The 17097-nt window shown below is 45.7% G+C and overlaps 1 protein-coding gene across 1 annotated transcript in view; it reads right to left on the bottom strand.

The window, feature by feature from the left end:
* The window catches only part of HPS5 (HPS5 biogenesis of lysosomal organelles complex 2 subunit 2), a 607584-nt gene that overhangs the window by 424543 nt on the left and 165944 nt on the right, over window positions 1-17097 (bottom strand). The window contains exon 9 of the mRNA XM_086956066.1: window positions 13077-13165. Coding sequence (XP_086812192.1) covers window positions 13077-13165 — 89 coding nt within the window. The remainder of the gene's footprint in view (window positions 1-13076; window positions 13166-17097) is intronic.

The following is a 17097-nucleotide window of genomic DNA, read 5'->3' as shown; positions in this document are numbered from 1 at the left end:
TCCACACCTGTTGGTGGAAGGTGTTCAAACAATTTGTAGATTTCGACGCCCGCATAGTGGAGAAGCAGGAATCTTTTCACGGCGTCATATGTTTCGCGAGTTGCCTGTTTAGGCAGCCCACCCAGGTCATCCATTGGGGCGTCCTCATTAAAAGGTTGTATGGCACGAAAGCAATCTCAGACCACGCGACAGACAATGAGCTTCCACTAGGATAACTACACTGAAGTTTGACAAAACCCTTCTGAAAGACTGGCTGTGCATACAAGCACTGAGGGACATGATCACACAATATTTTCATGAGAATTACTCCAGTGTTATCTCGACAAACATGCAGTTTTATAGCAGAAAGGGGAAAACAAAGCCTGGATAGTAAGGCCTATGGAAACTCATTGGAGACAGAATTGAAGGTTGCAATGGAGCAGCATAGACTCATGAGCCCCATGAAGGCCTAGCAAAAGGAGACTTCGCTGAAAGGTCGGACTGACCTACCACCTACAGTGAAATCAGAAATAGTGCATTAATATCTAAGAAAAAGATTCTATGAAAAAGCTAATAGGACCAGCTCTATGTTTTAGAGCTTCTTCAGAGGTTAAGGCGACAAGACAGTGACAATGAAAATCTTTACTTTTATGGAAAGTGAGGGCTGCAGTATTAGTGGGAATTAGGATAAAATAAGAGCCTTTAGAGACTCCAATGCCACCCTCAAACAGGCAGACTCAGTCAAATTAGAAGAGGTGGAGAATTTTCTTAAGGGGGTCCCACCTCCCAAAATTCACAGCAGCCACTAAAGCTAATAAAGAGCAGATGATCACTTCTGAAGAGGTTTCAAAGGCAATTTCTGACATACATCTGGATAGATCTCCTGGCTTACAGCGGACTAACCAACAGGTTTATAAGCAGTTTAAATCAGAACACCTGGTAACGCTCTTTAACTCTTTTTTTCAGTCTTGGATAGTAGCACCTTGATGGCTAGTGCAAATATTACTCTTATAAACCAGGCAAACCAGCAAATAAATGTGAGGCCTATCGGCTCAAAGCCCTTTTTAAATTCAGCCACAAAAATCTTAACAAAAGAGTTGGCCAACAGGTAATGCATCATTTGCCACCCTCATAGAGCCGGACCAATCAGGATTTATTCCAGAAAGACAAGCGTCAAATAATATTAGGTGTGCACTCCAATTTACTTGAAAAAGTTAACTGTACAGGGATTCCCTTTGCTGTCCTGTCACTAAAGGCTGAAAATGTTTTGACAGGATCTCTTGGATGTTTCTTTTCCAGGCGTTAGAAGCAATTGGCCTTGGCCCCCATATGTTAACCTGGATAGCAGATAGTTACAAACAGCCAACAGCAAACATACTTGTTAACAGAATTAGGTCAGACGAGATCCTACTTACAAGAGGTACAAGGCAGGGCTGCTCCCTCTCGTCTCTTATTTGCTCTGCTGGTAGAACCATTGGCGGCCACTATCAGACAACATCCAGAGGCCAGGGGATGTCCTTCAGGGGTGAGCAACATAAGATACATTTATTTTCTACTCTCATTGGTAAAGTCAGGGTTATGGGAATTCCGGTGGTCTATGGGAGATATTCCAGTTTCAAGATAAACCATGCAAATCTGAGCTACTTCATGTAGGCATATATTCAGAAGTTGAAGACGGACTCTCAGCCGGTACCTCTCTGTGCTGTGCAATTTTATTTTTTATTTTTAGGACTATACATCACACGAAACTCCAACTCTTATACGCAGCAAACAACTCCAGATTACTCAATGTAATCATTACCGACCTCAGTAGACAACGTTATCTATTTCTATCATGATTTGGTAGAGAAGCTGGGATGAAATAGAACGTGCTCCAGCATCTGCTTCATTTGGTTCTGCTAAAATTACCTTAGGGAGATATAAACAGTTTACAGAATGCAATAGATACTTTCATCTGGGCCAATAAAAAAAAAGGGTCTTGGGCAAAACTCTGAAAGTGAATAGGTAATCAGGAGGGCTGGGATTACCAGATGCTGAGAAATATTACTATTTAACAAAGGTCCTAGGCTTTAATGATGCTTTGAAAAAATGATAAGCACAGGCTTAAGATAAGGACTGTGTTTTTTTCTTCTTCAGTGTCCAGCCGGACATAGAAGTATTTATTTAGAAATTTTGATAAGGTCATACATATGATAAGGTGAAACAAGTCACACATTAATAACTGGGCACAAGCCTGTACCGAGTCAGGGAAGAACAATACATAGAGGGAAAAACAGTGAGAAAAGACAGTAACAGGCAAACAAAAAGGAGAAGAAGGAGGCTTACAATACAATAAAATCTTAAGTAAGCTCAAACCCACAGTAACTGCAACAGAAAATACGAATTATAAACGGAGCAGTACTGTACAAACAATCGATGAACGTTTCGATCCCCATCTCCAAAGATATATTGGGATCATCTTCAGGACTACAATGAAGAGCTTTGCCTGATTGATTTGGTTACAAGAGCCGTTACACTGGGTGTGCGTTCACGTCTTAATAAACGATGCAACAATGTCAAGTTCGTGAGTGCCTGGCTTTATTGCGTAGGCATCTTCGGGGTTTGTTGATAAGAACGCAGGAATGATTCTGAATAATTGATAACCTTAAGGAAGTGCTTTAATGGTATGGGGGCAACGCGCTAAATAGCGTGTGCCTCTTCGGTACGAACCGCAATGTGAACGTAGCGGGGCAGAGGATTGGGTCCCGTCTGGAAAGCGTGATAGCTGGTTACCGCTTTCCAGACGGGACCCAATCCTCCGCCCCGCTACGTTCACATTGCGGTTCGTACCGAAGAGGCACACGCTATTTAGCGCGTTGCCCCCATACCATTAAAGCACTTCCTTAAGGTTATCAATTATTCAGAATCATTCCTGCGTTCTTATCAACAAACCCCGAAGATACCTACGCAATAAAGCCAGGCACTCACGAACTTGACATTGTTGCATCGGTTATTAAGACGTGAACGCACACCCAGTGTAACGGCTCTTGTAACCAAATCAATCAGGCAAAGCTCTTCATTGTAGTCCTGAAGATTATCCCAATATATCTTTGGAGATAGGGATCGAAACGTTCGTCGACTGTTTGTACAGTACTGCTCCGTTTATAATTTGTATTTTCTGTTGCAGTTACTGTGGGTTTGAGCTTACTTAAGATTTTATTGTATTGTAAGCCTCATTCTTCTCCTTTTTGTTTGCCTGTTATTGTCTTTTCTCACTGTTTTTCCCTCTATGTATTGTTCTTCCCTGACTCTGTACAGGCTTGTGCCCAGTTATTAATGTGTGACTTGTTTCACCTTATCATATGTATGACCTTATCAAAATTTCTAAATAAATACTTCTATGTCCGGCTGGACACTGAAGAATAAAAAAACACAGTCCTTATCTTAAGCCTGTGCTTATCATTTTTTCAAAGCATCATTAAAGCCTAGGACCTTTGTTAAATAATAATAAGTAGTATTACCCGGGGTCCTTAGCCACCTTTACGGGTTCCCTTGTTCTTTGATACCTACCCTGAGAAATATTACAAGGCATTGCAACTTAGAATTTTGCATGAAAGGTCCTCCTACGACACGAGGAGTAGCACTGAATCCTTATAGAGGCAGCTGTGTTCGCCAGTGCTTTATGGACTTATCAAAAAGGGTATACTCAGACATAGAATTTAAGGTTTGGGAAAGGGGATAGAACAAAAACAATAAATAATAACACTTCCTATTTAACGTATCTAAATTCATGAATGGGCCTAATCCCATGTGGATACAACTCAAAAGAATTAGTTTACATTTTTATTTTATTTTGCATGATTTATTTTTTAACAATTTTCATTTTTACATGAACCTTTTCATATAAAAATGCAGTGCTTAAAACTCATACATTGTATTACAGACAACCGTACAATCAATACCAAGTCACCATTCCTCAGACAGAGCAGGGATAGGTGGAGGAACATGGCGGCAGCAGGCTAGCTGCCGCGGTACTCCACTCCGAGCCCCGGCAGAGTGTGAGGCAGAGTGTGAGACTCGACGGCTACGGGACAGATGGATACTGGAAAATAATGTGAATCTACCTGATACACTCGGTCATTTATCAGCTTTTTTTCCTGTGGAGTTTCCTGATGCGGGAGTGCCTCGAGTGATTCTTTCCTTTGTGCTGTCCTCGTCCTCTTCATGTGCCGTGCAATACTTGGGCGGCGGCATTCTTGTCTTGATGTGTTTCGCCTCGGGCGTGGTGCAAGCTGACCCAGCAGTTCTTCGAGTCGGCGCCGCTGCGGTTCTACAGAGCGAGACGCCGGCAGGCTTGCGGCCGTGGAATCAGGCCGCCCTGGAGCTCCGCCGAGGTAGGCGGCTGCAGAGTCTCCGGAGAGACTCTTGTGCCTGCTCTGCTAGCACCATTACCTCGAACACTGACTGACAGCCCATTCGGAGCTGTTTATTGAAGGGAACGGAGCACTCGCTGTGTGCACTAGAGAATTCTGGGGGTGGAGGGCACTTTCGTGTTTATAAACATACGCTCTCACTGTGTTTTAAAACTGCGCCCTGAACACCTTCCAATGTAAAATTGCTCATTGAGGGGAACGGAGCACTCGTTGTGTGCACTGGAGTATTTTGGGGGTGGAGGGCACTTTCGTGTTTTTAGACAGACGTTTTCACTGTGTTTTTAAACTGCGCCCTGAACACCTACCTTTATATAATTGCAATACCCTGCATCACGACGCTCTAGGCCACGGTCCACCGCAGTCTTGTGGCTGTTTGTGTGGAGGGCCGTCTGAGAGCAAGGAGGTAGACCGGAAAAGACCTACTTCCGGTTGCAGAACACACTGAGCCGCCATCTTGGTCGGTGGTCTAGTTGGTCGGCGTTCATTCATTGTATTATATAAGCAGGCATGTGGCGGGAGCACAGCGGACGGGCGCAGCGGGCGGACCGAATGGGCGCCGAAGGTGCGCCTAAGATTAGCCCGTCTGCGCCAGCTCTGCGCCTCTCGCCAGGGATGCTGCCCCTCCCAGCCAAGGGGTTATAACTTACACGAGAGATAAGTTGCTGGATATAAGGCAGTATACCCAGAAATGTGAACAACCCGGTCGCCATCCGCTGTGTGGCCCTTTTAAGTGCAGCTGTGGTAACTTTCACCTACATGCCTCTATCCCTATTAAAGACCGTCAAACACCATTAGGCTCATAGGACATTAAAATCTGGCATTTAAAAGTTAGATCATTGGTAAAACACCACTCTGCTATTCATGAGCTCATCATTGACGAATCCCCGACATCTTTTTTATGACTGAAACTTGGCTTCATGATGATACTTTAGCTGAGTTGAATTTAGCCCTCCCCCCTGAATATTTAGTCTTTACATGTAATCGCAATACCAGAGGCGGAGGGATAGCAACAGTAGTCAAGTCCTGCTACCGGTGTGTTTGGAAAGCTCTAGAGATGGAGGGTTGCGAGAGTGCTCACTTTCGCATATCAATTAATCACCATCTGACCCTCTCCCTGCTACTGATCTATAGACCTCCGGGAAACGATACCGCTTTCAGGAAAGCGCTCCCTGAGACAGTCAGCTCTCTCGCCTTGGGCTCACGATAGTGGGTGACCTCAATATGCACTTTGACCTCTGTAATTCTTCAACCATCAGCAGCACTCTAGCTGATTTAGCGGCATTTCAGCTATCCCAAGTTATCACCCACTCCACTCACGTAGGCGGACATATTTTAGACCCTATATTCACCAACCTAGCTAGAATGAAGGTCCAGCCACCTACTCCGGTAGCATGGTCCGATCATTTCCTGGTAGAACTATTCCTCCCGACCTTGAACTTCACTTTTAAAAATATCGACAGGGCTGTATTTAAACGCCCTTGGAGGAAATTAAAGCTTGAGGACTTTTATCGCTTGCTCGCTGAGGATCCCCTGGGCCCACTCAACGATGCCGAAGCAGGCTATGACCTTTTTTGTGATTGGGTCAGTCGTGCCCTTGACTCCCTGATCCCTGCTGCCTGGAGTAAATGCCATACTTTTGAGCCTAGCCCTTGGTATGACAATGCTTTGCTGCTTATGAAGAAGTCCTGCAAACAAGCAGAAAGAGAATGGCGGAAAGGATATAACAGTGAGAAGAAAACGCAGTACCTGGCCAAAGTCAAAGCTTATCATAGAGCCATTTGTAGAACACGTGCGGCCTACTATTCCACTGAATTTAAACGCAGCCCTAATCCTTCTAAATTGATCTTTAAAGATCTTAAAGATCTCACTGCCAAAAGAGCCCCTATAGCTGAGATTTGTTCAACCACGCATTGCGAAGATCTCGCCACTTTGTTTCTCGAGAAGGTGCGCACTATCTATAGCTAATTCCCAACCACCTACCCCGTGAATGAAAAACACAGCTCCTATGCTATCAATAACAACTGCCTTACCATCTTTCCTGAACTCACGGAGGCAGAATTTGACAGGCTGACAGCCAAAGTAAAATTTGGTTCTCCTGCAGACCCGCATAGACCCACTCAATTTAGAGATGCAACGTTGGTATCTCCTCTTCGCCAGCTCAGTAACCTGTCCTTTGCCTCTGGGACTGTTCCGGCTAAGTGGAAACAAGCCAATGTCACCCCGATCTTGAAGAAACTCACCTTAGATCCCAAGAAACTGGAAAACTATCGGCCCATTTCCCTTCTTCCCTGGCAAGCCAAGGTGGCAGAAGCACATGCTAACAACGTGCTCTCTAAACATCTTCTGACTGCCAACATCCTGGACCCCTCACAAAATGGGTTCCGGGCTGGTCATAGCACCGAGACTGCTCTCCTTGCTATGACGGAACATCTTCGCTGGGTGTTGGACTCTGGTCAGTCTGCGGCACTGGTGTTACTCGATCTCAGTGCCGCGTTTGACACGGTCTCACACACAGTGCTGCTCCGGCGTCTGGAGGAATCAGGGGTCACTGATCATGCCCTTGAGTGGTTCAGGTCTTTCCTTTTTGGAAGATCATTCAGGGTCGCCACTCCTCCATACAAATCACAGGCTTATCCTATTGAACAGGGTGTGCCTCAGGGGTCTGCGCTTTGCCCCACGCTGTTCAATCTGTATGTGCAGCCGCTGGCTGCGGTCCCCAAGCATTGGGGCATGACTATGGTCTCTTATGCTGACGATACGCAGCTGGCGGTTACACTCTCAGGGGGCTCTGACCTGGAGGCCTCCAGGTTCAGGGAGGGCCTGGCAGCAGTGGCTAGTTGGATGACAGCTAACTGCCTCCAGCTCAATACCAACAAAACCGAGGTCATGATCGTAGGTAAACACACTAACCTATGGGGAGATCAGTGGTGGCCCGCGACTCTGGGCCAGGCCCCAGTTCCAGTGAACGAGGTAAAAAAATCTGTGTGTCTGGCTAGACCCCTCCCTCAATCTCGCTGGACACACTAAAAAAGTTGCGGCCAAGTGTTTTGGCATTCTGCGCGGAATCAGGCCCACCCTGAAATTCTTCGATGCCCCAACCAGACAACTCATCATCCAAGCCACGGTACTATCACGGCTGGATTATGTCAGCTCATTTCTGCTGGGGGCCAACCTAGCTGAAGTAGCTCGGCTGCAGCGCGTTCAAAACGCCGCAGCCAGAGAACTAGTAGGCCTCCCTGGATTCTGCTCAGCGAGAGATACCATCCAGAAGCTACATTGGCTCCCTGTAGCGCAAAGGATAGAATTCAAGACCTTGTGCCTATCCTTTAAGATTCTCAAACAGGCCTCCCCCCAAATCCTTGAGCATCTGATGACATCTTATGCGCCTTCTCGCTCATTGAGGTCTTCAGGGCAAAATCTGGTGGAAGTTCCGCGCTTTAAACGATCAAGTGCCGGAGGCCGTTCCTTCCGGGTTCTAGCGGCAAAACTCTGGAACTCTCTACCAGCTCACATCCGTGCCCTGGATCATCTTCTTCCCTTTAGGAAGGCGATAAAAACCCATCTGTTCCCTATCAGACCCTGATTCTGTAATATGCACCAGTCTGCTGTGCTACTCTGCCTCTGACATTGCAGTCGAAGTTCCTCTGTTAGTCTAAAAGCGCTGGGACGCCCCTTTGCTGGGGTAGCTGTGCGCTATAGAAATTTTAATAACATAACAAACCATCGACGGTGGAATCAGCAGAACCAGAAGAAGTGGCAGAAGCAGTGACTGCAGCGCCAGGGGGGTTGTCTGGAGGTGCTGTGTCAGCGCTGGAAGAAGAGGTGAAGGGTTAAGAGGAAGGGGGGCAGTCATCCGGGGTTCAAACTACAGCAGTTGCTCCTTTGACCCCCTTTACTGTGGTATTATCTAAATGTAGAGGAGCGCAGAGTTAAAATACTATTAAAGCAAAATCCACTTGTAAGAAGAAGGGGGAGGGGGGAGGGGATTATCAGCGGTCCAGAGCTCCCAAATACTTTCTGACCAGAAGCTGGGGGCCCCCTCCCACGACACCACATTATTATTAGGAGGCCACACATCGAACAAGACATCCTCATATCTCTTAACTGAGGTCAAGGCCAAGCGTTCACATAGGGGGGTCTTGTTTCTTGATGGGACCTTGCTTCCTTGGGAATATCTATCAAACAAGGTGGGGCCCAACTTGTCTAGATTTAAATACTTGCAAATATCGAGTTGGGCTCAAGCTGTCACTACTCAAACTACACGCCGAACTAACTCGCCATTAGGGGGAGGTTGTGAACTCGAATCTCTTCTGTTAGACAAACTGCCAGCAAAAAAAGAGATCTCTTTGTGGTACAATTCAATATTGGAGGAGATCGACGGCAACTTCCAACCTCCAGAGCTACTGTGGGGAGATTCAATGCCAGGCTTGAATGTGAAAGATCTATGGTTAATGTCCTGTAAAGTACTTTGGGACTTAGTCAAACCAGCCTGGCTTCGTAGAAACCATCTTTTTACCCTACATAGGGCATACTATTCCCCACAGAGGTTGTCCAAGTTTTCTCTGGGGGGTCCTGTGGTTTGCGAAAGGTGTGGTTTTAAAGAGGCCCCGGATACACACATGTTCTTTGATTGTCCTCACTTGGCGCCTTTTTGGGACTCAATCAGTAGCAAACTTTCCTCTTCTCTGGGCTTTAAAGTAGTGATCGACCTTCGCATTGTAATCTTTGGAGTCGGGGACCAGACTTGTAGTCCAGCCAAAAACCTACTGTTCTATTCTATTCTGACGGCCCGCAGAGAAATCTGCAAGCATTGGAAGGATGCATCCACCCCTACATTCAACAACTGGTGCAATTCAATCCTTCAGATCTCGAATCTGGACCTCGCCAGGGCAGGGAAACAAGATAAAAGAGCTTATTGGATTGGTGACATTGAATCTGGGGGGTTTTTTTCCCCCCAGGTCCGATGATTACGTAGTCATGGTTTATTCTCTTCGCAATGCCCGATCCTCGGTTGGCATCAGCTATGATTGTAACTGGCTCAATGGGTGTCATCTGCCATCTGGGTAACAAGGTGTTTTGATTGGTGTGAGCCAGTCGTTGCTGTTGGGAACTCATTAACATCCCCCGCTCGCCTTCCCTGACAGTCTTGACTGAGGCAGCATGAATGTTCTCTCTACACCTCACTACACTTTATATCGCCTGGCAGCTAGAAACCATGAACGTGAATGAGGACAAAAAAATAAATAAAATCAATACCAAGTCACCACAATACAGTACAAAACAATGATTAGATCACTTCACTCACCAATAATTGTCTCTAATACACTATTCCCATGCACTCCAAAAATGCAAACCCTTCACATTCCCAGAACTAAAATCTTTAATAGACAACAAAGGAGACCATTCTTCTGTAGTTTTCCATTGATGCATCTTGAACTGGGTTTGCTTGAAAAAACTGGTCCAATTTTGAAGGACTGTACTTGCCAAAAGCAGACTGGCGAGTGATAACTAACATGACTTTAGCAGTGGAACAAATTGAATACCTTAAAATCGAAATCACCACACATCCCAACAATTCAAAGAGTGGGTGGGCAAACTGGACATTGCAGGCTAAGGAAAGGTTAACCTGGAACTCAATGACATGTGTCACAAATATGAAAACAAATGGTAACCCTCACTGAGCTATTTCACAGGTAAGGATTTTGTACTTGCCTGTCTCAAATCGTTAAGACTGGTCTGGCTTGCCATCTAGACTAAGGGGTTGTACACTGGAACCTTATTGTTAATATGCGAAAGAAATTGTGACGTTTGCTTCATCCTGAAAAGTGCACTTGATATTAAAGGCTATATTTAGACCTACCTGTAGGGTGGTGAGGGAGGGTGTATATGGTCTATGTACTTTGTCATCTACTTATTGTTTTGAGGCCTAATCTTGGGATTATTGTATATGAAAAACAAAACTAAATATTGAAAAATCAAAGGAGGGGAGTTGAAGTGCTCTGGCTCCAAGTTAGCTTCTCTGGCTGGAGAAAATCCTCTCAACTACTGAGAGTCAGAAGTTGCAGGCTACAAAAAGCTTATTTTTTGGACCATGGTGCATGCAACTGCAAACATCTGCTTACAACGAAGGCTTGTCTTCAGCTTCTTGCTAAACTCAAGAAGTGAGAAAGAGGCTCTGATGTGTCGAGGGAGGTCTTCTTAAGGCGTGGATGTAATGTAGGTGAATGAGTGACCTCCAGTTTTGCTTTTGTGGATGCAGGGAATGTGTGCGAGTAAGTGAGGTAGAACGTCGGTGTTGTCAGGTGGGTTGGAGAAAGTATATGAGGCTGTTTAGGTATTCTGGTCCTGTGTTGTGTAGGGCTTTATATCGGTGGGTAGGACAGTTTGAATTGGCTGCGCTTATAAATGGGGAGCAAGTGCAGTTTCCTGGGGTGCAGTGTGATGTGGGTGTTGTGAGATATAGGTGTGGCGTGGGATGTGACGTATGAGTCTTACAGAGATGTTGAGGATGGTGTGGAGTCAGCGTAGGAGTTGTTTGGAGATTTCGGCATACAGAATGTTTCCGTAATCCAGCCTTCTGGTGATGAGTGCTTGGTGACGGTCAGTCTGGTGCTCTGAGACAACCGAATTAAAACTTCACGGCCCAACTCTATTTTAAGTAGGCAGAGGCTCCATTTTGTGCACTTCTTCAGAATCATCAATATGTCTGTCTTTGACGCAAATGTCATATGTGTTCATATTTCCAAGCCCTGTGAAAGTGCCAAGTTATTTAGATATATACCATAACAAAACCCACTGCAACATCAGTCTTGGATGGGTGCCTTTTTCAAATACTACCACTTGAACACTTAGGAGGGAAACTTCACCCAGGTCACAGAAGCAGATCGCAGTTGAGCACAGTACCAGATCCCATTTCGACCACAGGAGCCTCCAGCAAGATTCTCTGAGGCTCTGGGAACCATTCCATTCTGCCTTCACGAACTGGTACCAGGATTGTGTTCTCACAAAGATGCACTCTCCTAGCTCTTGGCACAGAGCTCAAATTAGCTGACAAGCTATTCCAAACAAACAACAAACTCTGCTGTCCAGGTATGCACCCCACCTCGGAAACTCAGGCCTAATATTTATTTATCTGCTAAAACTAGAATAGCATTTACAGATGGCACAGTGAGGGTGTGAGGGCTATAAATTGGGATGTTATGCAGTGGTGGATGGGGACATGTGAAAGCGGTGGGCGTAAAACAATTGTCGCACTGCACTGCGGCGAGCTAGCCTGAACCTCCCACGCAGGGTTCTGTGGGAGGTGGGTGAAGGGTCCATCCAGGCTGCGCTGGCTCGGTGCTTGCTGGGGAGTTTCACAACACAAACTGTCTGCTCTTAGCATAGGCTCTCGCTCCCTCGGCTTTTCAAGGACCAGGAAACAAGCAGCTTCCACGAGTCCTGAGCTCAGGAGATGACCTCTGCCGTGAGAGGGGCTTTGAGTGTGTGGGAAGCAAAGGAACACCACTGGTGTCTAGAGCACACACCCAGCACTTAACAAACGGCATGGGAGAATTATCCACACACCTCTCTCTAAATATGTAAACTCAATATTCACAGAAAAAATGTGTAAACATGGTAACAGCACAAGAGAGCATTTAAAAAACGTTTGTTTTAAAATAATGTGTTTTTCAACCTTACGATAAATTACTGGTCTGCCTCTAAACCAGTCCTTCTTTTCCTGTGTGGAGCATGGCTGACGGCGCAACAAACGAGTCAACGATCTGTTTTCGTATGCAGCTCAGGGACCACGGATGACTAACAACAAAAACACCGAGCACAATTACATAATAATTTACATTAGAGTGCCGCTGCGTCCTTCTAGTGCCATGTAAACACCACACCAAGTATAACGAGGCGGAAGGCACACACTTGTCGCGCTACTCGCATATGAATGAGCAGGTATGCCCGTCTCAGCTCCTGCTGCTCGAGTCCTGGCGCGTTTTAGGCAGCCTCCCTCCTCATGCTCCCCTTAGCCTATCAGCACAGCGGAGAGCCGCCCCAGTCGGGCACCAGTAGGGAGGCCATTTCCTCTAAGTAGGCTGCATGCATGCAGAGAAAATGTTTATTGCGCATGACTGTTTTGGTCAGCCCTGGGGCCGACCAAACAGCACAACAGTGGTCAAGCCACTCTCCGCCTGCCCTCGAACAGGACCAACACAGGACAGAACAGTTCGAGAAGCAAAAGCATAAAATTATAGTTTTACCATTTTATGTTTCTGCCTTCTCGCACTGCGAGAAAGCAGTGAGCGACGCACCCACACTCCAATGGAGGAGCCGCCACTGATGTTACATGTTTTTCCATGTTTTCATGGTTATTGAAATGCATAGCTGCTTTTTATTATCTTCTGTGATGTTACCAATAATATGTGCACTAGATCCCAGCATTTTAAAATAACTAGTTTAAAATAAATATGCTGAAATACAAATTTTGTTTCTAATGATCTTGGGTGTGTAAATCATTAATGAACGATTGTTTGGATTATCACTGTTCTCTGATAGTAATCCAAAGACATTAACACAACTTCAATTATGTACTGTACGGTTTTCTGCGGGACTACAATAACTTATTTAGAATTCGATAAAAAATGTAGGGAAGCCTTTAGCCTGTTTGACAAAAACAACATCAAGGAGATGGTTACATACCTTTTACTGCACTCCATAGTAGCACCTGAACATTTTGAGGCACAAAAATATAGATTCCTTGTTCTGTCCAGGACATCACACAGCAGTCACTGTAAAAGAAAATAATAATCAGCATCAAAAGGTATTTTAATATATGCAGCTGAATTTTTTTTACTCATTTTAACTTCTAACCTTTCCAAAGCTGAGGGAAGTTGATTGACTTGCTGTGCAAGGTGGTCGGTCTAATGGCCACCTTACAAATGTAAGTCAAGATGCATTGCTTGGCTCACCTATGCCACCACAGGTTGCTGAATTCATATCTGTGCATAGACTGTATCTCCTCTAGCGGTGGCCACCTGTGCCAGCTGCAGCAGTTTGAAAAATGTTTTGAGGACAGCTTGGCCTACAGCAGCTTGCTGCTTTGCTTTCTGCTTTGCTTCCACGTCTACACAGTAGTGTTTTGTGAAAGTGTGTATGGTAGTCCATGTGGCTGCCTTACATATGTCTTCAAGAGGAATATTTCCTAGGAAAGCCATGGATGCCCCCATTTTTCTTGTAGAGTGTGCTCTTGGGGGGACGGTTAAAGTGCGTTTAGCCTTTTGATAGCATATCTGAATGCATGTAACTATCCATCTGGTTATTCCTGACTTTGATATGGGATTCCCTTTATGTTGTGGTGCAAACGCAACAAATAGTTGCTTTGTTTTCCAAATGATTTTGTTCTGTCCACATAGTAAAGTAGAGCTCTTTTTACATCTAGTGTGTGTAGGGCTCTCTCGGCTACTGACTGTGAATTCTGGAAGAACACTGGCAGTTCTATAGATTGATTAATATGGAAATTTGACACTACTTTTGGCATGAACATTGGGTTCGTCCTAAGAACTACCCTGTTAGCATGTACTTGCATGAAAGGTTCTTCAATAGTTAGTGCTTGTAATTCGCTAACTCGTCTGAGTGAGGTAATGGCAACCAAAAAAGCCACCTTCCACGTTAAGAATTGCAGTTCGCATGAGTGTAGAGGTTCGAAGGGAGGTCCCATAAGTCTGGAAAGTACTATATTTCGATTCCAGACTGGGGAGAGAGGGTGTCTTGGAGGGATCACCCTTTTAAGACCTTCCATAAAATCCTTGATTGCCGGTACTCTAAACAATGAAAGGTGTTGCCTGTATTGAAGGTATGCTGCTATAGCAGCTAGGTGTAGTCTTATCGAAGAGTATGCTAAGTTGCATCTTTGAAGATGCAGTAGGAAACATATGTTTTGTATGGAGGCATCTAATGGGTTGATGTGGTTATTGTTACAGTAAATAACAAATCTTTTCCATTTTGCTGCATAGCATGCTCTCGTAGTTGGTCGTCTAGCCTCTTTGTTAATGTTCATGCAGTAAGGAGGTAAATTAAGGTATCCGAACTCTAAGACTTCAGGACGTAGATCGCTAGGTTCATTTGATTGGGATCTGGGTGCCTGATTTCTCCATGGTTCTGAGTCAGAAGATGAGGTGCGAGGCGCAGCCTTTGATGAGGAACTACTGAAAGCTCCAGGAAGGTTGTGTACCATGGCTGTCTCGCCCATGTGGGAGCAACTAGGATTAGCGCGAGTGACTGTTGCCGCAGTTTGCGTGCCACCAGCGGAATCAGCGGTGCTGGGGGAAACACAAACGCAAATCTGCCTGACCAGTTCATCCATATCGCATTGCCCTATGACAACGGATGTGGGAACCTGGCGGCAATGTACTGGCATTTCGAGTTTTCTTTTGTGGCAAACAGGTCTATTTCTGGGTGACCCCACTTTTGGAAGAAAGGTTGGAGAACTTTGGGGTGAATCTCCCATTTGTGCAGTTGTTGGCTGTGCCTGCTACGCAGGTCTGCTATTTGATTGTCTTTCCCTGGAAGGTGTTCTGCTAGGAGAAAGATGTCTTTTGGAATTGCCCACTTCCATATGCTCTGTGCCAGGTGGGACAGCTGTGGAGAGTGTGTTCCTCCCTGTTTCTGGATGTAGTACATTGCGGTCATGTTGTCCATCCGGATCAACACGGTCTTGTTGCACAAGTACTTTTGGAATGCTTTTAGGGCTAGAAATATCGCTAGCAACTCTAGTTGGTTGATATGCAGTTTCTTTTGTTTGTTTGTCCAGAGCCCTTGAACTGTGTAGTGAAGGAGGTGGGCTCCTCAGCCTGTCAGTGATGCGTCCGCTGTTAGTACTAGTTGTGGAACTGGCTCTTGGAACAGTCGCCCCTTGGAAAGGTTTTGTGGGTTCCACTACTGCAGATAGTAGTGAACGCGACTGTCCACCAACACTAGGTCTTTTAGTTGCCCTTGAGCCTGGTTCCATTGCCGTACTAGGCATTCTTGTAATGGGCGCATTTGAAGTCTGGCATGGGGGACTATGAATATGCAGGAGGCCATCATGCCTATGAGTTGCATGAAGACTCGAGCTGGCAGAGAGTGTTGTGGCTGAAATTTCTGAATGAGCATCTGCATGCTGTCTATCCTCGCTGTGTTTGGGTATGCCTTTGCCAGTGATGCATTTATCGTGGCTCACAGATATTGTTGTATGTGGGATGGCTGCAAATGCGATTTTGGGTAGTTTATTGAGAAACCTAGGCTGTGCAGCAGCTGAAGGGTTTGGGACATGTGTTCTGCACACTGTTGGTACGATTTTGCTTGTATTAGCCAGTCGTCCAGATTCGGGAACACGTGGATGTGTTGCCTCCTGAGGTGTGCTGCTACTGTCGCTAAGCATTTTGTAAACACACTCGGAGCTGTGGTTACCCCGAAGGGGAGAACCTTGAACTGGTAGTGTTGACCTTCTATTGTGAACCTGAGATATTTTCTGCTAGCTGGATGGATGGGTATGTGAAAATACGCATCCTTGAGGTCCAATGTTGCTAGGAAGTCTCCTTGCTGCAGTAATGGGAGCACTTGCTGTAGTGTGATCATGTGGAAGTGCTCTGACAAAATGTATTGATTTAGAGGTCTGAAGTCCAATATTGGTCTGAGGGAACCGTCCTTCTTGGGAATAAGGAAGTATAGGGAGTATACTCCTGTCCCTTGATGTTGGAAAGGGACTGGCTCTATGGCCCCCTTTTCCAGCATGCATTTCACCTCTTGTTGTAGCAGGGTGATGTGTTCTTTGGACATAGGACGGTGCCTGGGTGGTATGTTTGGTGGGGTAGAAGTGAGTTCCAGGCAATAACCATACTGGATAATTTGTCTCACCCACCTGTCCGTGGTAATTGCGTTCCAGACAGGTAGGAATTGTTGGAGTCTGCCTCCGACCAGTGTTAGGTGGTCTAGAGGTAGCGTGATGAAGTCACTGTTTTGTGGCAGTGGAGGCTCTGGTGTTATTGCCTCCACGTCCTCTTCCCTTATTATTGTTTCCTCTATAACCTCCTCTGTTGGAGTTTTTGGTAAAGGAACTTTGTGTGTTGCCTTTGTATGATGATGATGATGTCTGGGAAGTGTTGCCTCGTGTAGCTGCCCTGTATGAGGAGCGTCGAAAGGAACTTCTATGTTGCTGAAACTGATCTAAAATGGTGTCTACAGCAGGGCCAAGAGGAAGTCTTGGTTGACTGGCTGATTAAGAATAGTGGACTGCACTTCGTTCTTAACCTCATCAGCGCGGCGCAAATTCGTGCGCTGTGCTAAACGTTCCATTGGGCTTATGGACTCATGAAGGAACGGTTCCGTCATGAGCACAGGCCAACCTACGCTCACGACGGAACCGTTCCGTCATGAGCATCAAAGGGGTTATAGCCCGAAATACGCAGTCATGCATGTCGCCTTAATAGAACACTGGTGTTAATAGACCTGGCTGCGATATCTGCTGCATCAAACGCACATTTGATGGAGGTGTTTGTGATGAACTTTCCCTCCTGTATGAGGTCATCAGCTTGAGCTTTAAAAGGCTCAGGTAAATGTTGCATTAAGCTTTCAAGCTGATCATAATACGCCGTGTCGTAACGAGCTAGCAGGGCTTGTGTGTTGGCTATCCTCAATGAATTGGAGGCTTGTGCTGCTACCCTTTTACCTGAGGCTTCTAATA

The sequence above is a fragment of the Lissotriton vulgaris genome, chromosome 2_1, assembly GCF_964263255.1.
Source record: "Lissotriton vulgaris chromosome 2_1, aLisVul1.2, whole genome shotgun sequence".
Lineage (NCBI taxonomy): Eukaryota > Metazoa > Chordata > Amphibia > Caudata > Salamandridae > Lissotriton > Lissotriton vulgaris.
This window is presented reverse-complemented; position numbering and strand designations above follow the sequence as displayed.